A 24,388-nucleotide genomic window follows, 5' to 3' on the forward strand; every position below is an offset into this window, starting at 1 on the left:
CTGAGAGCGAAGAGAGAGAAAAAGAAGCTGCAGTTTGTATTGAAAAAAACCATCACTTCCCCGCATCCTGCTCCTGGACTGTGTTGTCTGCAGCACGGACAGACAGCAGGACAGAGCTTTCTCCTTTGCTTTTAGTTAGTTTCAGCTCACTGAGGCAGAGAAGTTCCCTGGTTCTTTTTTTTTCTTGGATCTGTGCAAACCTGCTCTGGACTGAAAACCCAGCCAAACCCTGGGAGCTCACGCCTGTGGCCCACCGGGGCTTGGGCCTTTCCAGTGATAAGAGACTGAGCAAGCTGAGCTACACCACATGAAAAGGACTTTTTCCTGGATTTGCCATTTCATCGAACAGTGAGAGGTTTTATTGTTTAATATTATTCAATTTCTGTTAAACAGTTTTTTTCCACTTCTCTCCTAGGAAATCTCTTTTCCCGATCCAGTTGGGGGGAGGGGCTGCTTGGATTTGCTTTTCTGGGCGGACTCCATTTGGAGGTTCTCTCCCAAATTTGCCCTAAACCAGGACATTCCCAAAGGGAGCTTTCCTTGCATATGAGGAGATGCATTGGCCCATTTAACCATGTCATAATGCCATTCATTATTTTAAAATTTTTAGTTAAACATGAAGCTTGAATAATTCTTGTCTTTCAAAAATACACATGGAAATAACAGTCCTCCCTCTCTCATATTTTTAAGAAATTAGTACTTCCCAATGAAACTGCTTCAGTGACGCAAGATTCCCCCAGGACCAACAACACTCTGGAGAATCTTTTGTGTTCCATGGCCCAATTAGAGAAAGTAGAATTTAAATCCTTGTAAATATATGCCTTGCAGCAGTAGTTAAATTAAACCTGCCACTGCAAATTCTGCCTCTAAATTAATTCCAATTTTTGGAACAAATGCAACAGGTGAAGTTCAGGCACATGGAAATAAGGGAGATAAACACTGAGCTTTCTCCTCAAGTTGGTCTGGACAAGGGCTGAAGTAAGAGCTGTCCTTAATCCTGTACACAAGTCCTGAGGACTAGCAGAATTTACATAGTCTGTCCCCAACACACAGTTTCTTTTGCATTCAGCTTCAGGAGAAACATGTATATGTACCACAGAAATACATTTGGTTGTCTGAGCTACAACCAGTATTGCTTGTGTACCAGGAACATCCTACTCTTACTCTGAAGCCTTATCCCATAATTACTGTACTCCCTGAAAAGAATGGGATGAAAAAAAGCAAAAAATTAAAAGTCCATAGTGTGTCACTAAGGGCTGAAATGGGGAATGAAAGTGTAATGTCGCTGCAGGCAATACTAAATTATTTGGGAAATGTTAAGTATAAGCAACTGCTTCCAAGCAAGATTTATTTGGGGTTTTCCTTTTGGGTTTTTTTCAATAATGTAGATTAATTTCCACAGTGTAATGAAGGGAATCTCCCTCCTACAATCCACCCCAAGATGAATCAGACTGTGTTCTGTTGTGCTGGTAAGCTTTATTGTTTGCTGTGTCGATACAATTATTCAGGATTCTAATGGATAAGGCAGTGTACAGAGAAAATGAGGCTTGCATTGTGAAGTTCCTCCATCATAAAGCTTCAGATTAAGCAACTGGGCTTCTGGGCAATATTCATGGTGTGCACTTGCGAGCATGGCATTCACACAGCGAGGCAGAAGGGATGTAGTGCTGCACCATGGTCCCATTGGGACACCGCAGGGGGATCGTCACCGTGGTGGTCTGAGTGGCTGTACAGCAGCTGCACTGGTCTTCCCACTGCCCTGTCTGAGCAGAGTACTTGGTGGTGCTTCTGCACTTGCCCTAAGTGAAAAAGAAAAAGAAGAGAGCTGGAGTTTGAACACAGCCTTATTGTACTCAGAATCCTGTTTCTTTCCTTCAAAATCCGTGGGTGAATTTGTCTAGCTTCTGTGCTCTGCTGTAAAACATGAACTCAGAAACAGGTGCCTGACTTCAGACTGTGGGGTGCTGCTCAAAGAGTAACTTCTTATGAACATAAGCAGAGCAAAAGAGAGGTGAAGAAATTGCTCACACACACACATACACACACAAAAAAGCCCAGAATTTAAAATCTCATAGGGAATGTCCAGAGCTATTGTGTTGGCTTCTGAGCAAATGTGGTTATCATGCATTCAGGAAGTGCTTTAACCCAAATGCTGCAACCCGCACATCCACTGTTGCCCTGCTAGTGCTATTTTTTCTTTTCTGCATGTCTGGCTGCTTAATTAATTTAGACCAAGCTGTCAGTGCCTGTAGCTATAAGCCTTCAAGATGTAAAAACACGTAGCCCTACATAACACTCTAAAGTCCATTTCCTTTAGTGGCTTTGTGCTCTTATTTCCCAGTCTAATTAAATTAAAATATCCTATCATTATCAGGGAGAACTTTAGAAAAAATGTACTTATTACTATTTATTCCCAGTATAAAATCTGGTCTTCTGCAGGAGAAACATCATTATGACTAAGAACCATTTACTTTGTAGACAGGACAAGAGGTTAAGAATTATTAGTTATGCCATAACTTGGACTGCACACAAGGGTTGATTAAAATCCTTGTATCGCGCGTGGTAATGTTGGTAAGAGCAGAGATGGGAAGTTATGCTCCTGTTTTAAAAGGCAGTTGCCATATAAGGTGTAAGCAGTGATGGGCTGGAAATTAAACTTTTAATCTGATTATGGAAGACACAAGACATTTAGAACACAACAGCTTGGTGCTAAGGCTAACAGAGGAATCCCAGAGCTTACAGGGCACACAAGTCAAATCTTGGCACTCAGGTGTAAAGGTGGTTTAAAGTGTCATTTATCTAAATACCTATTTAAATTCCCCTAATCAACCCAGAGGCTCAGTGCTTAACTACAGACTCAGAGCTGAAAATCAGTTTCACAAATGTGAAGATAAAAATTCCTTTTTTTGTAATGTGGAAACTCCTAACAGAGCTACTTCAGAGTCATTAATTTCTGATAGAAGCAGGAGAGTGGGATGAAGGAAGCCTTTGTGTCTAACACGTGTGCCTATTTACATGCTGGTTTGACTAGGGAAAATTCAGCATCACCAAATTACTTACGGAAATAAATGCCAATGCACTTAACACCAAGTCAATCAATGAGAAACTGATGCTCCACTTACTGAAGTGAAATCATGGTGAAGGAAAAGGTTTCCTTCTAGGAAAGAGAAAGAGAAGGTCTTGGGGCAGAGGGGGGTTGATTTTTGTTATTTACCTCACAATGAGAAATGGGCACCTCCTTTTCAGCCACACATCCATTGATATTCCCATACTGCAGTCTGGTGCTAACTGTATGACAGTCCACCTCCACACCTACCAAGTAAAAAAAAAAGAAAAAGAAAAAAATGTTTGACACTGCTGACAATGGCTTTTTGTAACTCACTTTCCTTTACTCCTGAGATTGCTGTCAGTGAAATGTTATTCCTGGTAAAATCCCTAGCTGGTGTGTCTCCTTAAAGTAATTAATGTAGAGTTGTGTGACTATTTCACACTGTAGCCCTGAAATTCCACTAGGGGAGGATTTCCCTCATGTTTCCTTTCAATTGACTGCTTTGTTTTAAAGTCACCTTGGCCATCTAACACCACCCTCTTCGCTGGTCCTAGACAATTCTCCTGTTAACTCTGGTAACCAACAGGGATTCTGTTCCCCCACTTTCAAAGAGAACTTCATTATTAATATACTCAAATACAAACTAAGCCAGAATATTTTCTTCTGAACTCTTGCATGTTTTGGTCTGCATTTAAAAACTCGTCAAGGAGCCAATGCATTTTTTCAGTGGGTGTTTTGTGCCCAAACAGCTGGTCTTTGTAGTGTTACTATAGTTTTATATCTCTGTGAAAAGACAGGCTCCTACTCATACTAATTTCTAGCTAACCAATGAAATTTCCATGTTTAACAGATTATTGGACTGATTTTTAGCATTCAGAAAACTGAAGGAATTCAGCAGGGCAACTGCACAACTAAGTACATACACAAAGGAAAGGTATCCATCTTCCTACCAGCAAACACAACTTCCCATCAGAATGTTGGTACCAAATTGACTCTGTGCTTTGCTAAAACCTTAAATTTAATTTAAAAAAAAAAAAAAAAAATAAAAGCAGCTTGTTTCTGATTCCAGGGCTGGAAATGCCCTTTCTCTTTTAATGATTTCACCACTCATTTACAAAAATTGTCCACCTGAAAGGACAGCTGTTCACACAATTGAAAAGCAGCAAAGAAAAAGTCATGAGCCTCAACACAGCTTCATCCCCTTTTTGATCCTGACTTATTAACTTGTTCTCTAGTTAATTTACCTCTGTTATTTACTTTTTTTGTTGACTGTGCCTCCTCTGCAAAGGCAAGTGCTTGCAACTTAACAAGACACGTGAGATTGAGATCAACAGAGAAAAGAGGTGAGAAACAGAGACTCAACTTCTTTGTTAAGTGAAAAAATAAGGAATATCCTTTGCCCATTATCAAGTCCTGTGGCTAATACCACAAAATTCTCATGAGAAAACAAGACCTGTTCACTTGTGTGTTCCCACAAACTTAAAAGCTGGAACAATGCCCTCAGACACACTAAAAAATTACTGAAAGGGAAACTGGCTCCTCAACTGACTGCTAAGCCAAAGGCATCAGCCTGGACTTGAGGGAACAAGTTTTTTTCCCAATTCTTTATGGCACAGAGACATCTAAAAGACAGACTGTCTCAAGACCTTGGAAGATAACATAATATATGTCCATGAGACACTGAGCTACATCCAGGCAAAACATCACTGGGAATAAGGATTTGAAGATCCATTCAATATGGGAGGTTTTAGGCATGCAGTACACATCACTTAGATCAATTTGCCTTTGCTGCTGCAGGGAGCTATCCCTTTTAAATTACTCTAACTGTTAGATAAATCTATGCATTGATCTGTGCTCATTTGGAATTAGTTTCTCCTGATTACAGTGATTGGAACTCACAATTACTAGAGCCTGCCCACTAGCCTGTCTTTTAAATCTCAAAATCTGTTTTTGTTAATAAATAATTTTGAGTGTTTCTTACTTGTAGCCTGGTAGATTAAAGCTCCCCTAACCAAATTACCTGTTTGATCCATTTGATGACAGTCTCTCAATAGCTTTCTGTCTCTCAAGCCAGAGCTCAGTGATTATCCAGACAGGCAAAGGCTGCAAACTCCCTAGGAGTTACCATCCTTCATCAGGGGTATTATTGCAGCAGCTCCTGTGCCAGTGTGGTGATGGGCTGCTATGCTGGCCATCTTTTATTTATGAGCACATGCATAGCAAAAATAAGAAAATTAAAAGACATAACAGAGGCAAGATGTTGATAGTCTGACCTTAAAAGAGAATTTCAATCCTTTGTTATCTTTTTTTTTAATTTTATATAAGCTACAGTATTATTTTTTACTTTCAAAGGAGAAAACTGAGAGGTTATCTGTTCACAAATGCCTCAGAGATTCATTTTAGAAATGAGAACCCAACCCTGCAATCCTTCCTTATGTAAGCAAACCCGTCCCACTCTCACATCTTGACTGACATTTGCATTATCCACACAAAGATGCATGAAATTAAGAGTTGCAGAATTGGCTTCTAAACTGCCAAATTTAAGAAGCAGTCAGGCTTCCATAGGAATGCTTTTCCCCTACTATTTCTGGTTAATATGTTACAAAAACATTACTGCCACCAGCGCTGGGCTTTTTTGATTAATTAATTTTCAGTTGATAGATTATTCATGAAGTGTTTTCCTCACTTATTCAGTAGTATCAGTTTATGTGACTTGTCAGGCTGTATGTGCAGGACTGTTCCTGTTATTACCAGATGAACAATAAAATAAAACATTCATAATTAACATCTGCATAAAATGTGGAGAGTATCTATTTCTTTCTAAGCACTGTCAAAACACGTGCTCTAGATGACAAAACATGACAGCAGCATCCCAGTCAGATGGTGGACTTCTTTGATGGTTTATTATAACCACATTGCTAAGCTCTGTTTCATTACACTGCATAATATTGAAAATGTAGGTACTTACACTCTGCCTTTTTCATACTTTTTCAGATTTCTGGATTATTTACTTACATGTGTCACAGCAAGTGTTGCCGATTTTTGCCACTCTGCCCTAAAATGATAAAGAAACAGAAAATTCAAATTTTGACACAAGTGGTAACACTTCTGTTCTGCTGAAAGAAGACGTATAAAGCAGGGTACTAGGCAAAAAAAAAAAACACTGAATTTCTGTATTTTACAAAAATCACAAATCTACATTAATAATCTTCATTAATTTTAAGATTTTGAATTTGGGATGATATTTGCTAATAGTTAATTGGAAGTAATTGACTTATTAGCAAGTTCAACACCTGAAAATATCGCTGTCACCTTCTATTAGGAGCTTTCTAAAATAAAGACATTAAATACAAATAAATTCCTGGAAACCAGAAGGATAAAACCAGTAACATTCAAGTCTTATACCTGTTTAAGAAATATCACATCTGTCAAGGAAGTTTTAAAGGCCGAAGAACTTCATGTTACTTGTTTCATTGCTACCATCCAGAAAATAATTCTCAGAAATATATGTAATGTGCAAATTATTGAAAAACTATAGTGAAAGAGAAAATGAAGAAATGTTTTACACTGCAGGGTGATGCCACTGTTACACTAAACCCCTGAGCTTACATGCTAATTTTGGAGGCTTTTTAAATTAAAAACCCTAAAATTTTGATCTGCAACAAGATGAAAAATACTAATTTTATAGCTGAAATAGTTCTTTTGGGGGAGATAGAAGAAGAATAAATGCAGTTTGAGAAATTTTGTTTAAAAAGTAAACTGTTTTTCACTGATTTCCCATTAACATCATTTAATATGATAATAACCCCAAGCCTGTAATATAATGCAGCATTTTTTTTCTAACTCTTTGTTTATACAACAAAACTGTGTATTATAATTTCACAATGTGAGAAATGTCCTGTAGAAGCTTTATTTTTTCCCACATCATATATAACAAATCCTCCATTTGTTTCATGTGTATGAGCACAGTGGTTTGGACACAAGCTTTATTAAAGGTTCCCTGCTTCCTGCCATGCCCAAGAAAATAGGAACAGGTGGATATAAACATTTGTAAGATGTGTAAAACCTGACAGATAAACAAAATCAGGGCCCCATGTGCTACACTCACACTCACTCTGTTCCTCAGTGTCCATTAACCTCAAATCACAAGAAACATGGGTGAATGCTCTGTAAAGGGTTTATCCTGCTAAACAACTGCAGTTGTGGAAGTTTGATCTTCCTACAGCACTGTGAAAACTCCTTTCCCTAACCTCATGTAATGGCAGAGAAAAAGTATCTTAGCATTTCATATGCATATTTCTCAGTTTGTGTCATTGTCCACACAGTTTTGCTGTGGATCCCAAACCAAGAACATTGTTAGAAGCACCACTTGCAAATGTTTGATACTTCAAATATTCAGCCTCGTATTCATTACAGAATTATGGTCAGCACAGTCCCACAGAAAGCCAGCTTATATTTTAAAACAGAGAAAACCTACATCTTTCTGAATTTCAGAGAAAGTTCAAATCCAGTTTAGGCAAGGTATTGGGAGAATGTTGGGGTTTCCCACCCTAGCACACAGAAGGTACCAGAAACACGAGTCCATTAAGAAACCTGGGAACAGGCCCCATTTCACTACTTACTCCTTCAGCCAAGCATCTTCTGGCATCAAATGCAGGACAGCCAGTGATTCTCCTTTCCCAGATAAATTCCCCTCTCTCATTTACTCTACAGGAGTGACTGTCGCAGCCATCCTGAAGGGATGTGTTTGTCTGGAAAGATTGAAGGGCTGTTAGTTTTACACAGAAACAACAGGGGACAGGAAGTTTTCAGAATATTCCTTTGCTGATGACTCAATTAAAGTACCATGGTGGTGACATTTATCAAAAAAGTCATTATCTTCTGTTAAATTCCATGGCCATATTGATCACAGCTCTGCCCAAACCTGACCTTTTCCAGCTTTTGTCAGGGAAGAAATTTCCATTAACTCAGGGGGAAAAACTTCTCTAAGAGAGAGATTTGGGAGTCTAGCCTATGATCTGTCTTTTAAAGAGACATATATACAATTATTTACCTTTTAGGTGAGTGAGGAACTTCTTTAGAAAATATATATAAACCCACACCCACATCCTCACCAAATCATTTAGGTTGGAATAAACCCTTAAGAACAAGTCCAGCCATTAACCTCCGACTGCCAACCAAGTCCACCACAAAACCACATCTCTAAGAGCCACATCCACACATTTTTAAAATCCCTCCAGGGCTGGTGACTCAACTACTGCCCTGAGTAGCCTGTGCCAAAGCTGGACAATGCTTCCCGTGAAGGAAAAATTTAATATCCAATCTAAACATCCCCTGGTGCAACTCAAGGCTGTTTCCTCTCATCCTGTCCCTTGTTCCCTGGCAGCAGAGCCTGACCCCCCGCAGCTGTCCCCTCCTGTCAGGGAGTTGTGCAGAGCCAGAAGGTTCCCCCTGAGCCTCCTTTTCTCCAGGCTGAGCCCCTTTCACAGCTCCCTCAGCCCCTCCTGGTGCTCCAGAGCCTTCCCCAGCTTTGTGGCTCTTCCCATACTCTCCCCACCTAAGACTGTTCACAGGAATGGAATAAAAGAAAATTTTAGATGTTGTCTCTTGTGACAGAGGATGGGGTTTAACTATCCAGAAAAATATCCACTCTTGTTTAAGAACATATCATGCATTAAGACCAGGCTGGATGTGGCTCTGAGCAACCTGCTTTGTTGGAAGGTGTGCCTGGCCATGGCAGGGCACTGGGACAAGATCATGTTTGAGGTCCCTTCCAACCCAACCCAACCCAACCCAACCCAACCCAACCCAACCCAACCCAACCCAACCCAACCCATTCTATGATTCTATGCTGGAGCAGTTTCTCAAAATTCATATTTTCAACTTAACTATTTCACATTTAAAATAGGCTTTTCATTTCCTCTAAATACCTGTTTAAAGTCATAGTCCAGTTAAAGTTCCTTGATAATATTCTTGAATCCAGAATGCCCCTCTAGAATTTTGCACTGCGGTATGAAGTCTCCTATTTTTTCATTTACAAACAAATTACTTTCCTCGATCAATTATTCTGAGATACAAAAAACCACCATGCTACCTAATCAAAAAGGAAGAAAAATGCTCCTCCCTGGGGTTCAACAGAAGTGGATGATACATTTACATTTACTCATAAATAAAAGAGTGTTTAAAACTTACCTGAAGATTTTGAACCCTTCCATCTCTCAGCCTGATACTACATGAAGTTGGCACACATTTTCCACAGCAAGAGCCAGGGATTTCCTGCCTTCTGTAGTTCTAGAAGGTGAAGGACATTTTGCTGGGTTTATTTTGTTTGAAGCATGCATCCTATATTTATTGTAAGATGTTGTTTTTTTTAAAAAAAAAGTAAGATTCAGTAGACAGTCATAGCCAGAAAAATGCTACTCAGTAAAACCAATGAATTCTTCACAGTGAAACATGGAAAAGCAGTTGGAAATGGTGAAACTGGAGAGAAAAGGGCAAAATATCCAGTAAGCATTGGGCAGAGAAAGGGCAGAATAAGGCTAAGCTGGAAAATTTTGAGTATGGAAAGAAAAAGAAAATGGCTTGATAGTACCAGAGAGTGCAACAGCATCAGAGAAGGTACAATATAATAAAAGGGGAAAGGAAAGAAAGAAAAGGAAAATAATGGAGCTCCAGAAACAGCACTGAAGGGAAAACCATGTGGCATGAAGGGAAAAAAAGTGACAGAGCATGGAGGAATGAGCAGCACTAGGTGGAGAGACAGAAAGGTATAGAGTGGATAATGGAAAGGAAAAAACCAAACCAAGCAGAAAGGAACTGAGCTGACACATGAAGTGTCCCACAGTAACGTCCCCAGCTGCTCCAGATAACCAACAGCTGCTTATGATGAGATAAACATTTTTAAGAAAACAAACACTTTTTGGTTCAGTGAAGGCATGCATGTTATCCATATGTTTTTTATAGAAAGAAAATTTAGGGAGGGGTGGTTACTATTAAATCATTGGGGAAAAACGTAGTTCATTGTTACTTAGATGAACTTTCCCTACTAGCAAAAATATAAGCACCTAAAACAGATCATAAAATGACCAAAAAAATAACCCTCCTGAGCAGAATCTGCTGGAGTTGGCTGCATTTCAATTGCCAGTGCTTTTCCTTACACAGCTTCAGCACCCAGGAGAAAGCAGGTGCTCCTGAGAGACTTGGTACTCTTAACCCATTTGTACTATTAAATTTTATCCATTAGCAAGGAATTGCTTTAATCTGGGTATACCATGAAGTCAAAGGCTTTGAGACAGGAAAGATCCTGTGAAGTGTATGAATCCCACTGGCCTTAGGGGGATGAAGACATTCTGTATCTTACTTGATTTTTTTTCCCCCTCAAGCTCCACAAATTCATTACAATGGCTAGGAAGGGATATACAGTCCTAGACCTGCAACTTCCCTTGGGTGGCTGCACATCTCCCAAACACAAGTTCATAGTCTTTAATAAGCCCAACTGGAAATGGCCCATACTTCAGGGTTTTCTGTCTAGTCTGGGTCATGTGGGGAAATGGAGCTGTTTGGGAAATGTGTGGGTGGTGAAAGAATCAAGAGAGGAATGTTTCCCCATCTTATTTTTTATTATATATTATATTGACTCCTCTACCTTTAAGTTCTACAGCTGGATCCTTGCATTGAGCAGCAAGAATGGATGTTCGTGTATCTTTGTGTGGGAACACACACATGCACACATCTCTGGCCACAAGTATATCAAGTGTATCTGTTTGGGCTTTTTTTCATGGATCTGCCAGGTTATATTTTGTGGAAGTTATATTTTGAGAAAGATGCTCAGTACTGAGCATGGCCATTTATTTTCTCTTCAGAAGCCTATGTCTATAATCAAAGGGGTGATATTAGGGTCTAGAACACAGAAACAATATTCCAGATTGTCCTTTTTGTCACAGGCTACATCTACACCACCAAATAAAAGGGGTCAAGGCCAGTTTGATGGCCCAGTGGACAAGTGGAACAGTTATGAATTATCTGAGCTGCATTCTCCACATGAAACTGGCTAGTCTTGGGTTGTCCTAACCACTGACCTGTCCCTGGAAGTCACATCATCATTTTTCTACTCACAACAGGCCAGCTGGGACACTGTTGACAATTCTTCAAAAAAAGGGGTAGAAGGAAATAATTCAAACCTGCAGTCTTGCTATTTTTTTTTTTATTGGTAGAAGTTACTCTCTACAGAGACTTAACTACATTTCCAGTCATTCCCACTTCTACTTCAGGATGGGAGATTGGACTCATCGAGAACTCTGCCCCTCTGTGTTGCAGGGACCCTGTCAGTGTATGCCTCTCCTGGACATCAGCCAGGAATCCCACATGATCATATTAGAGATGTGGATTTTGGGCACCATGGCCACCACTTGCACAGGCCCTGGCTTTGGTTGGGCCCATTGGGCTCCATCCACTATCCAGGGAAAGGACGAAGAAGAGGAAGAGGCATTTAAGACTTTTTTCTGTGAAACTTAGCTGGTGGTCTGTGCTCTTTGGACACAGGGAGATCAAACCAGCCTCTGCAACTCACTTAGTTGCTGCTCGAGGTCTTGGTGCTAAGAGAGAAAACTACACAATTGAGCAGAGCTAATCAAGCAATCCTGGTACACTGTTGGTCAGTGGAGTAAAAATGGAATATTATCCCTATACCCCTCTGACTTTCTCAGCCAAACTCATTCCTTGCAGGTGATGGCACCAAAGCAGAAGCAAAGATTTCAAAAACCAGTGGGAACTGATGGGGACTTCAAATCACTAAAGGCATGGGCTGGGAACCAAACAGATGCTACTGAGCCCAGCTTTTAGACAATTTGGTAGAGTGATAGGAAAGGCCTGAAGTAGGGAGATCTGTCTGAGCTGCCAGTCCCTGGAGGGACAGATAACACTGTAGGAAAGAGGAGTCAGCAGTTCCTGTTGCAAATGATTTGCCAAACTTTATATTGCCCTAAGGGTAAATAAGCTAAACTAAACAATAAAATCTGCCTGTGGAGCTGAGTACCATGTAAAGCTATCTTTGCTACGCTGATGATTTAGATCAATTTTGGTGCATATCATCCAATTCATGGAAAGATCACAGAGCCAAGACTTCTCAGAAAAACATGAAGAAAGGCCAAAGGCCCCAGAGCTGTACCAGACATAGTGTGTATAGAGAAGAACACGACTCTCATCAGACACATTCCTAAGCAGACTCCCAGACTGCTCCCACTCACCGCTGGACAGGCCTGGCAGCTCAGTTTGGTACATCTCAGAGCGTATTTCCCAGGTGCTGACTGGAAGCAGTCACACGTCGTGCACTGATCCACCATCATGCGCCTCCCGTGCTGAAACATCAGAACCAGTTTGTCAGTGACCATCTCCACAGCAAAATCCAGACAAACAAGTGACTTCAGGTTAAATCTCTTTCATTAAATCTTGCACTGTAATTCTTTGCTAGAGAAACAAGAAACCCATGTTTCCAAGTTTCCAGAGACCCCATTTTTTTCATCTCTAACTCCAGAACAAGCAGCATGGCATGAGGCTACTTTTCAAGAAAGCCCTTTAGAAGTCCTTAATCTGAGAAATGACACTGGTATTTCTTCATTGCTTAAAAATCTAGCAAGCAAGAAAGGGATCCTTGAAAGTCACAAAGAAGATTTTTTTATTTTGACTACATGGTTGCCAAGAGTTCGTTTTTTGAGTGTAATGAATTGATCTGGCAACAAGTTTTTATTCTAGAGCCATCACAACCCACAGATTATGGGCAGAAATTGCTTGTTACTGTTTTTGTAACAACACTGCTTAGAATCTCTAAAGACCTAAAAGCTTAAAATTAAGAAAAGACAAATAAAATTAAAAAAAAAAAAAAAGAACAAACAGCATTACTGATTGAAGAACTCTATTTGTCTGCAGTTACAAGCAAATCAGGCTGAGCACAATTCAAATTCCCTGAGCTCTTCCCCAGCACTTTGTTTTCTTGATCCCATTACCTTTTCAAAGACTTTTAAAATGTAGAGCAAAAATGCCAAGTCATTGAGAAACAAAAATATGTGGAGTCAGTAACCGGTTACCCTGCACTGAAAGGAATTCTAAAGACAAACCCTTTCTTCCTCCCAAGTGCAAAGCCCTTCATTTCGACCCCAAAATAACAAACCACAAAGACTGAAGGTACAAAGTGGGAGAAGCCTACTCAAGATTTTCATAAACTTCTAAAAACTAATAAGGTTAATAAAGGTAAATAAATAAGGTAAATAGGCAATTTTGCTAAATTATGAAAGGTTTGAATTGTGCTTCAGATATTAATGGAATGCCACCGCCAATTTCACTTGGTACAGTGCATATCCTCAGATTCCTTTCAGAATTATTAAATGCTCCTTAAACAAATGGAGCTAAAACAAGGAGCTGGCCACAGTAACAGTGTAAAAGCAATGCATTTATGGGTAGTTCAGAGCCAATATTCTGAAGGAAAAATATTCTGAGCACAGAATTTTAACTATTCTTATTCTGTGCCCAAGGACAACAGAGGTCCTCAGGCCGCTATAACCAGTAACAGTAATTACTCTCCTGAGGTCTAGAAAAAGGACCCTTCACATAACACATGACAAAAGAGGAAATACCAAGGGGGAAATCCCTGTATTTTAACAGCTCAGCTTGAGACCTGAACATGGGATTCCTCAGCTTTCCAGGTTTAACCTTTTGTAGTGACTATCATTAATCAGGAGGGTTGAAAAACCTCAGTGGAGGAAGGCATGGGGATACACTCAAAAATTTGCTGCTGGAGAGAGAGGGCATGCTGGTTTTGGCTGGGGTACAGATAATTTCCTTCCCAGTGGCTGGAATGGGGCTGTGGTTTGGATTTGTGCTGCACGCAGGATTGATAATATAGAAATGTTGTTGTTATTATTGCTGAGCAGGGATTGCACAGAGCAAAGGCCTTTTCTGCTTTTCCTACTGCCAGGCTGCTGAGGAGACTGGGGGGTGCATGGGAGGATGGGAGGAGACACAGCTGGGACAGGTGACCCCAACTGACCAAAGGGACATTCCAGACCTTATGGCATCATGATTGGAATATACAGTGGGGAGTAGGAGGAAGGGGGGAATCTTTGGAGTAATGGCATTTGTCTTCCCAAGTCACCATTCTGCTTGTCTTCAAAGGCTGAACCTGCCTAAGCATGGAAAGCAGTGAATGAATTCCTTGTTTTGTATTGCCTCCACAGCTTTTACTCTCACCATCTTTATCCCAACCCAGGAGTTTTCTCACTTTTACCCTTCCCATTCTCTCCTTGATCCTGCTGGTGAGGAGTGAGCAAGTGGCTGCTGGCTGGGGTTACACCACAACAGATGGAGAGCAAATATCCTATGATTTCTTGTTTGAATTATCCAGATTTCTTGCTTGAGCGCAAAACTGAAAAGCAGTCAGACACCAGAGCAACAGTTCTAGTGCAGACCACATGACACGGTTTAGCAAAGAATGCCTCAGTGGATCTAGGCTTTAACATCATAAAGAAGGAGTCTACACAACTGATATCACTGATCTCATGGAATCTTCTAATAGTTCTAACATTGCAATTAAGTAGAAAATAGATAAAGCTGAATTCCTGTGACAATCACTGTGAGAGGCAGGAACAGCGGGATTACGAGAGATATGTTGAAATGAAATCTTCACACACAGTTCAAGTGCCTTGAACTCTTGGGGGAAGCTCTTGCCCCAGTCCCAGATTTGCTTAGCATGACAGAATTGAACGAAATAAGGGATTGATACAGATTTTCCCCTTTATATAACACACCTATCTTTTGCTTTCTTGGCTAGCTTGGAATGAAATGTTGACACCTGCTAACCCAGTGCCACAAAAATTGTCTGCATAAAGCTCAAATCTGCTCAGATCACCTTCAGAAATACCCCTCAGTAAAAGCCTTAGAAAACAGATGAGAGACACAGATAATCCTTTTGGTAAATAAGCCACCTGTTTGGAAGCTTGTAGTTAAAACACACAGCATTGTTAAGAACAGCAGAGTGGACGCAAGACACCAAATCACTGGAATATAATATTGGTAACCAGATACATGACAAAAATTTAAAGGGATTAAGGACACAGTAAATTATCAGAAATGCAGTAAAAGACTCAAAACTTGGAACTATTCAGGGAAGGAGTTAATGTAGAAAAGTTTTCCCTTGATATAAAATGAAACTTGAAGCCTATTCTTAAAGGACCCAACATAAAGGGTTTGAAATTCAGAAGTATAAACTTCTGTGGACACCACATCTTCCTTCCTGACCAGGACTCTGGAACCAGTCACTGAAGCAGAGAATAGTACAAGACAAAGCTGTAGTGATGCCAGGTGCTCAAAATATTTCAGACATACAGCTAATTAACTTATAATAAGTTATAGCTAAGTAACTTATAGTAAGATAATTAACTATATAGTAAGTATTACTTACTTACAATTAAGTAATTTTAAGAAATTTTAGAAATTTTTTTCAATATTGCAGAAGCTGAGATTTTATTTTGAAGTTTTCAAAACACAGACATTTCTCATTTTGCCTTCAACATGACATTTTGTTTCAAAATTTATGTTTAATTTTAAGTTATTTGTAAATATTTTTAAATGCCTGAAGAGAGAAAAAGTACTCTGCTTGGGACATCAGGTGAACATTTTGTTGGAGGAGGAAAAAATTAGTTGGTCATGGCAGAACAGCACACAACTGGAAAGAGCTTTGGTTTGCAATACATAAATTATAAATATATATGGAATATATAATCCTATATAAGAGAATGTGGAAAGAGCTGCTAATTATTGTCCTGCTTGACATTCCCTACAAATATTGTCTTTGTAGGACACCAACTACTTCTGACCACATACAATAGAAGAAACAAGTAGAGGGGTTAAAGAGAAAGTAGATTATTCCAGAATTTATCACATTTAAACCAGTGTTCTGACAAGAAAGCTTTTCTTTTCTGACAAGAAAAACAGGAGTTTTTCCTTGGATTTAATTCTATAGGGAAGTCATCTCTACACAGAATGATGGATGGCATGGCTTTAGCTCTAAAAAACTGATAAACTTATATCTTTGGACTACAAAAAAATAAACATTCCAAACCACAAGAAATAGATGGAGAAAGGTTCTCTATGCTACACCACTAAAATATAAAGAGATTTGAGTAAATTTACTTTTGAATAAACGAAAAAGGAAGACACGCATAGACAAAGCAGTAATGAGTAGGTTAAAGTTAGGTTAAATGACTAAAGAGAACCTGTTTCCCTGAGGGATGGTGAGAATAGTTAGAGCTCTTTGACACTAGAGGTGCTGCCAGAATATGGATTTAGGGAAACAATGGACAATTGACAGAGCTCTCCAAAGATAAATTCGGCATAAATGAGATCAGATGCTTAACTCTCATGATTTCCACTATCATGGGCTGGGTTAAACATGTCTTAATCTGTCCATTAAATATGTAGTTGAGAAAAAATTTCCTCACAGGGCATATCAGCAGGGATCTTGAAAGGGAAAAGAGGTCAAACAGGGAGGAAACTCAGCTTTCCTGTTCCTGCTAATAGCCAAGGAGGGATACCTCTCCTTCCACACAGGTGGAGGAAGTCTCCATCCTTGCTTTAATCTGGTTTATCCTCTAAGCAGAATATGGGAAAGTTTTGCTACCCCAAAGTGGGCAAGGATCACTTGGGAGATTAACCATCATAGAGAGTTTCCTGTGTGTTTGGTAGTCTGCAAATCATTACAAAATCCAGATTACCACAGTTTCTAAGCACTCTTTTCAAGCATCCTTCAAGATAAAGAAACACTGCTGTCCCTATTTTGCAGAGATGCTCATTGTCATATAGGAACACCCTGTCAGAGTCAGGAGCAGGACACAGATATGCTGAGGCCCCTGGTACTGCTCTTACTCCAAAGTCTCACCTGCAGAGATTCTATCTGGAAAAAAAGCTGCCCTGTATTCTGTGTGTGTATATTCTGACAAGAGCGTGTCTTTCAAAAGCTCATTCATATATTTAAACATCTTACCATCTCAACAAGTAAAAGGAATTTGTGCCTTACCCCAATAACAGTGCCATTCAAAAGACAACCATTCAGGGGTACTGAAAAAGAACAAAGTATTCCATTTAGCATTACAATTTTAATGACATTTCCAAGGTGTAATCATCCACAGCTACACTTTTTTGACTCAGTACAGTTTCAGCTTGAGGAAATTTGTGTCCAGTTTCACTGTAAAGAGGCATAACTGAGCTCCCTTACATTATACCTTGAAAGGCAACAATTTGTCAGGGCTATACTTGATGCTGCATAAAAATATCTCTGGCTGAGCTATATTTGAACAAGTACATGACAGAAAATAAACTTTTCCCTCCAATTCAAGCCTCGGACTCTCAGAAGATGAACTCACATTTTCTGCAAATTAGAGAGGATATATCCTCTCTTCCTCCCACTGCTCCCTCCTCACCCTGTGGTTGCACACTTGTCAACTAAATGTCACTGTGAATCTTCCCAGACCGAGGCAAATTACCCAAATGTTCTGATTTAGACTTTTGAGCCAAGACTATGTTAGGAGTCATAGAATCATAGGCTTGGCTTGGAAGGGACCTTAAAGATCATATTGTTCCACTCCCCTGCCATGGGCAGGGACAACTTCCACTATCCCGGGTTGCTCATATCCTCATCCAACCTGGCCTGGAATACTTCAAGGGATGGGGCAGCCACAGCTGCTCTGGGAAACCTGTGCCAGGGCCTCACCACCCTCACAGGGAAGAATTTCTTCCCAATATCCAATCTAACCCTGCTCTCTGTCAGTGTGAAGCCATTGCCCCTTGTCCTGTCACTCCAGGCCCTTGTCAAGAATCTCTCTCCATCTTTTCTGTGGGCTCCCTTCAGGCACTGCAAGGCAGAATCGCCCCCCCCAGTTTTGCCCAGGCAGCATTGGATGCAGCAGCAGGTGCTTCTGTACTCAGTGTCTGAATTACATAGGAGCCCCTCAAGGTAGAGCTATGCTTCCAAAACACACACTTTTAAAATTGTTGTTGAGAAACAGAAAATCACCCCATGAAACAATTCATGCCGGAGTGATCCCGTTTGTCATGCCCCAAACCTTACCACATCTGCAGGATGGACAGCAGTCTATCACTTGGTCACAGCGCAGCTCAGTTCCTTCTGGACAGTCAGGCACATCCATTTGGGTGCAAGAAACATTCTTTTGCTGCACAAAAACTTCGTTGTTTACCCGGATACACTCGTTGACAATGCAGTGGTTCCAGGGGGATCGCCACTCCGTGCCGACCTGAGGGGAAGTTGTGAGAAGATTAAACACAAGCAGCAGTATTTGTACTCCTGGATAGAGGGAAGGCCACCCCAGCCATATGCTGGCTTGCCAAAAGCACATTTACTGCATCAGGAACAGTGTCACTCAACAGGTCTCCACAAACTCTTACCATGACAACCATTTTATAGAGCATGCTGAGTTTGTAGAGAATAAGAATTACAGGAGTATCCTACAAAAGGGACAGGTCAAATAACATGTGAAGAAGGAGAAGCACTCCTAACTGGAGACAAATCTGCATTTATTCCATGGTGACTGCCTGCACTGCACTGCAGCTGAGCAGCCCCTCTTTCTGCTGCAACCTGCAGCAAATCAGCTCAGCTAAGCCCAAAGGAGGCTTTCACAATAGCCTCTAGACCTGAAACACTTGCAAATGTAGAAAAGACCAGATCCTGTTGACAGTTCTCTTATTATCATCACCCACAGGCCAGACAAAGCAGGAAGTTCAAGTGGTATTTATGGAACAGACATCAACAGAGGCCAGGAGGAAGATGCTGCCACAGTTCAGGGCTGGGAGGAGCTGCTCACTGCTTTGCCGTTTTATTCTTTCACTGATACCACTCTGAACACACCTCAAGAACAGCAAAACTGAAGATTAGATACCCAGATGCAGCCAATTCAAACACCTTTGCTCAGAAAGTTAGGAAACCCATTCTTCTAGTGGATTAAAATACTTAATTCTTCACTAATGATAGAAGAGTTGCAAGAGGACACAGCAAGGAAGAGATTTATTATTAACATGTTAGGACAAAAAAAGGTCAGTGAGAGAGAGTGGGACACACAAATAGACCTTCTGAAGGCTTGTTTGATGAAGCAGAAAAGAATAGTGATCCACATTAAGAAATCCCCTTGTTAAAAACAGGAAAAAGGCAGGTTGCAAAATTACACTTGAACAAGCTTTCTTTTTAAGACAGCAACAGATTGCAATACAAATTAGCTGGGATAATTTAAACAAATAGCTGACAGCCAGGGAGGCATTATATCCACATTCTTTTAAGCTACCATGACTGAAATTTGTAACTGTACACAAAATATCTGGCCCAGAAAAGGGTGGGGAGGATTCACATGTGGGGATTGACTGGGTAGGTCACAGGATACCCAAAACATTCTCTCTGTGCTGCTTGATGTGTAGAAGAAAAAGTTGGTATCATCTTCATCTCCTCCCATGGAACACAAAATAATTCCAGGGGGCTTTTGCTGGGAGGGAAACTGTCCATCCCACTGGCACCCACCTCATGCAAAGGAGGATCTTCATCACCCCGAGGCCGAAAGTGCAGCTCCTCACAGGCAGTTTTCTGACACCTCCCACAGCACTCCCCTTCTGGCACAATGTACTTGTATCCCTGGAGTAGGAAAGAAAAGGACTTACTTACCCAGGAAAAGGAGGCAAACAAGAAAATCAATCCCAGCATTTTCTTTTAGGAACGATGTTTAATGTTAGCAACCTTTTATGAAAAGGAGAGTTTGAAAAAGGACAGATATAATTATGAGGGGTTTTTTAATAATTAAAAAAAAATTATATATATAACAGTATTTTACAAAGGCTAATTAAAAGTAAAAATTTCTCCTGTGGCATCTTGGAGGTTAATCAGCACTCACAACTACCCTTCCCAATCCAGAAAATTCAAGGGTAGGGTTCAGTCTGAGCACATTCAGACATCTGTGTTTAAGCCAAGGGAGGATGCAGGTTGCTCAGACCTGTGTAATCTAGGGACCGGTTTTCAATGATCATTTTATCTTTTCATAGAATCATTTAGGCTAAAAAAACCCTTTAAGATCAAGCTGAACCATTAACCCAGTACTGCCAAGTCCAACACAGTTTAAGACAAGCTTACCTGCAAAAGGCATTTGAAAAAACTTCTACAATAAAGATAACAAAATGAAACTACTATCCAGCAATGGAGATTATTTATCTTATCAAAGTCAAACACTTAATTATGGAAAACTAAATAAGCAGCATGAAAATTGAACAGTAGGTTGTCTGTTACTAAAGAAAAATCTTATAAATCCAGCAAAATAGGTCAAAAAAATAAACCCAAACCACAGAAACAACAGGAATCCCAATTCTCACTTTTAATACATATTAATCTCCTTAAACAAGCAGCCAAATACTGAAACCGTGAAATATCTAAGTGCAAGAAAGCAAAAAGCTTTAATCTAATTAGAAATAAAATATTCTATGTGCAATATCTAGGCAGTCTCCAAGGGGCAAAACATAACTCTGATCTCAGTACAGAGTTGAAGGAAAGATGGTCAGTCACATAATATTGTTCATGTGAAAAATGCCTGTAAAAATAAGCATAATTTTATTTTGGTCAAAATGAATTACTGAGGAATTCCCAACTCCTCCCTTCATGAACTGTCCCTGATTTGCAATATGAAACACATTAGCAAATCTTGACAATCAGTGGGCTTTGATATGAAAGTTTATTTCATATAATGCTATAAAATGTGATGCCAGACCTTGACCCAGCTTTGTGAGAAATGTTGTGCTGTTGAGCATTTGGTTTTATATTACTTTTATCTGTTAAATACATGTCTGAAGTATCTGAAGTATCACATGTAATTTCTGCATAGCAAACTCAAGAGAAGTAAAAGTCCAAGAGCTAGTACATGTTATGGGGTGTAGGGTTGTTTTTTTTGTTGTTTTGGTTTTTTGATTGGTTGGTTGGTTTTTTTATGTGTAGCAAGATTAAAAAAAACTCCAAGCTGTTTTCACAGAAGTCAGATGACACTGTCAAAAATTATACTGCACAATTTTAACACCTGCCAATGAAATTAATAACCAGGAGCAGCAGAGAGTCTAAATATCATCCTAGTAATGATTCATTATTAAGGTATGTATTTGATATCAATGAAACTTTTAATGCCATGTAATCTGAACTGAAAAATTAGTTTAAGATCAATTCAAACTGGATGAAAGCACTGCTGATGTCCTTGATATGTAAATCCACTGAATCAGGAGTAAACAAAGGAAAAAAACAACTGAGCTATCCAGGTAACCTAACAGTTACAGTTTTGGTTGTACTGCCTTGATAACCATTAAAGGAGCTGAAGAAATGACAAATTCCCATAAAGAACTGGCATCATTTCCACCAAGTCTTTTTATGTGTTTTTAACCAGATTTTTTTGATGCTGCAATGTCAAGGAACTGTAGCTCTGCATTAGTGAGATTTTATTGGAATAACAAATAATTGGTTAATTATTGCTATGAGCTGAAACACAGCCAGATACTTTAGACCTAATATTTCATAAAAATTGCCATAACAGAGACAAGTCTTTCCTACACATGGAAACTGAAGGGATTTTCTTGCAACAGGTAAAAACTCCCACATCTACTCTCATGGTTTTTACTACATCTGGCATCCTCAGACTTTGTCACCAAATTCTGCACTTGCATCCTAATGTATTGGGTTTTTTTGGTTTGTCCTAGAGAATGATGCAATATTTAAGAACCACAAGGATCATAGAGTCCAGCTCCTGGCCCTGCACAGGACACCACAAAAATCCCACCACGTCCCGACACTTCTTGAGCTCTGTCAGGCTTTGGGCTGTGCCCATTCCCTGGGGAGTGCCTGACCACCCTCTGGAAGAACCTTTTTCTAATATCTGTCTTAAATCACAGTCCTCTACCAACTCTTTGTACCAATTATCTGTCTATTCCTGTTTGGCCATCTAAATCAATATAACAAAGTGGCTCAGACTTCCTTTGCAGGCTTCCAAATGTAAACCACAGGGTTTTATAGGATGTAGCAGATGTCTAAGCACAATAAAGATCCCAGCATGAGGTTTTATTACTGCTACAATAGGCAAAGCTGAGCAACAGACAGAGCTGAAATGGGAACTTCAGAAAGTGAACTTAAGCTAGAACAGGCATCTGCACAATTGAACTTCAGACATCATGAACACTTATTGAGCAAGTGGTGTCAATGACAGGCACTTCAGGATGCAGCTTTTCTTCCATCAAGATGTAAAATAAATTTGTCACTGATTTTCTTGGCAGAAGAATGCAATCCTAAAACAATGACCCTAAAATAAAGTCAATAAAGCTCAGACTAATGCTTTTAGGTTCTGCTCCCAAGATAATCCGTTGCTACAATACTTATTTTTCTAATTTTCTCTGGTTACTCTCTAAACAAGGAGGCTTAAAAGGGATCACTGCAGGTCCCCCCCCAGGGCTCTGCTTGTTATTGCACTGGTTTAAGTGTTACTCACCCGAGAGCAGAACGTGTCACATTCTTTGTCACGACACTCTGTCATCTGAAGTCCTGTAACATCATCCTTCACACCAGTGCAAGAGCATTCCCTGCATCCATCTTCCCAGGTTGTCCCGACAGGATAGACTATGTTGTTGTGCACACACACCTATTGAATGCAATCATTAATACATAAAAGAGCACACTGCTGCTGTCAGGCCACTCTGCTGGTTCCAAAAGGCTGCATTTTAAATTGTGAAACCAACCAAAAATTCTGTGGAATATTTTGAGTCCCTTAGAAATGCTACAGGTCTTAAAATTGTGGCCAGTTTATTGAGTAAAGGAAATACAAGTACAAACAAAGCTACTGTTTTATACAAAATAAATTGGAGAGTTTTATCTGCAGTCAATAGAATTGCCCAGGGTCTCAGTTTCCCTATAAGTATAATGTGACACAATATTTAGAGATAATAAACAGTAAGTCCTCTAGAAGGAGCCTTGAAAACAAAACTTCTTCCAGCTAAACCATCTGATCTGAAGAGATCCTACTTGGAGCTAAAAATTTTCTTCCTCTTGTATCCTCAGGCAACCACAGCTACCCCTAAAAAGCAGAGACATGCCTTATATTGAACTTGCTATTAGTGAATTTTACAGCTTGGTATTAAAAAGAGAATATAATTTATTTTTATAGCTAGAGCAAGTAAGTCCCAGAGACATAAAACGAATTATGAAAGGTCATGAACTACTTAGAAATGGACAATAAAAGGTAGATGTCCTGAGCTGCAAGATGATGTAACTCTATGTTCAGGTTTAATGGAAAAGTTACATTGCCCTGCAACCTCTCCTCCAAGCAACTTTATCTTAAAGGTTAAGATAATATAGCAATTTAATAAAAGGTTGGCAAAATCAGAAAAATATACCCTAGTGAAGCTTTAGCAGAGTCATCATTTGGCAAAAACTTGAAAGTGAAGATATTGTTCTTAGAAGACACAACACCTTCTCAGGCAAAGGCAATCAATGAGCACAAGGAATTTCAGGTCGAAGGTGTACCAAATATGTCAATAAATTTAGTATGGGATTGAAAGAATATATAGTAATGGCAGTGGTCCCAAAGTTACCTGAAAACAAAAATCACCTCTGAAATTCCTAATGTTTAAGTGACCTCTAAGTTTCAATTTTATTTTTTTTTTATATTATCTCAAAGTTACAAAAAATGGACTGGTTAAATTACTGTAATAAAAGAAGCAACAATATGAAGTAATAGTGTGTTTCTTTCAGGCACTTGTAAATGTAAAATGCCCTGGCATCACTTTCCAGCAGTTTCATTGGGCGTTTATTCATATCTAGCTGGCTGCCTGCTTGCTCTGGTGCTGCCTCTCCCTGTGGAAAAGACACTCTCATCCCTGGAAAAGACATGTCATTTCCCTTACCCGGTCTGGAATGCAGGTGGTTGATACACAGCCACAGTCATTGGTGAGAGACTGGGAGAGGTACCCCAGAGGGCAGCTCACTGTGGAGTTCCTACAGCTGCAGGTACACTCATATTTATCACAGCACTCAGTCTTGACAACGGTCAGCGTCCGATGTGAGGGACAGGAAAGCCTTGGGATGGAGCTGCACGTTTCCCTGTTGCAGGCTGGCAGGAAAAGGTGGGCACTGTGTCAAACTCATGGATTTTCAGAGTGCTGCATGATTTTTCAGAGTGAACAGGACAGGTCTCTGGCAGCAAGGCATTAATCACCACCTCAGTTACAAATCTGCTTAAAGCCTGAGGAGTAATGCAGGTATAAAAGGCTCTCGTTCAG

At 39.9% G+C, this 24,388-nt stretch overlaps 1 protein-coding gene across 1 annotated transcript in view; it reads right to left on the reverse strand.

Annotated features, from left to right (window-relative positions):
- Nucleotides 1-1,456: 1,456 nt before the first annotated feature.
- LOC131592830 (von Willebrand factor-like) overlaps nucleotides 1,457-24,388 on the reverse strand; it is a 126,614-nt gene continuing 103,682 nt past the window's right edge. The window contains exons 42-52 of the mRNA XM_058864634.1: nucleotides 24,014-24,219; nucleotides 22,603-22,752; nucleotides 19,620-19,730; nucleotides 18,165-18,348; nucleotides 17,115-17,155; nucleotides 12,295-12,405; nucleotides 9,242-9,340; nucleotides 7,672-7,800; nucleotides 6,065-6,104; nucleotides 3,215-3,312; nucleotides 1,457-1,799 (exon numbers count right to left, since the gene is read on the reverse strand). Of these exons, the coding sequence (XP_058720617.1) occupies nucleotides 1,611-1,799; nucleotides 3,215-3,312; nucleotides 6,065-6,104; nucleotides 7,672-7,800; nucleotides 9,242-9,340; nucleotides 12,295-12,405; nucleotides 17,115-17,155; nucleotides 18,165-18,348; nucleotides 19,620-19,730; nucleotides 22,603-22,752; nucleotides 24,014-24,219 (1,358 nt within the window). The 3' untranslated portion in view covers nucleotides 1,457-1,610. The remainder of the gene's footprint in view (nucleotides 1,800-3,214; nucleotides 3,313-6,064; nucleotides 6,105-7,671; nucleotides 7,801-9,241; nucleotides 9,341-12,294; nucleotides 12,406-17,114; nucleotides 17,156-18,164; nucleotides 18,349-19,619; nucleotides 19,731-22,602; nucleotides 22,753-24,013; nucleotides 24,220-24,388) is intronic.

Source organism: Poecile atricapillus, chromosome Z (genome assembly GCF_030490865.1).
Source record: "Poecile atricapillus isolate bPoeAtr1 chromosome Z, bPoeAtr1.hap1, whole genome shotgun sequence".
NCBI classification, from domain to species: domain Eukaryota; kingdom Metazoa; phylum Chordata; class Aves; order Passeriformes; family Paridae; genus Poecile; species Poecile atricapillus.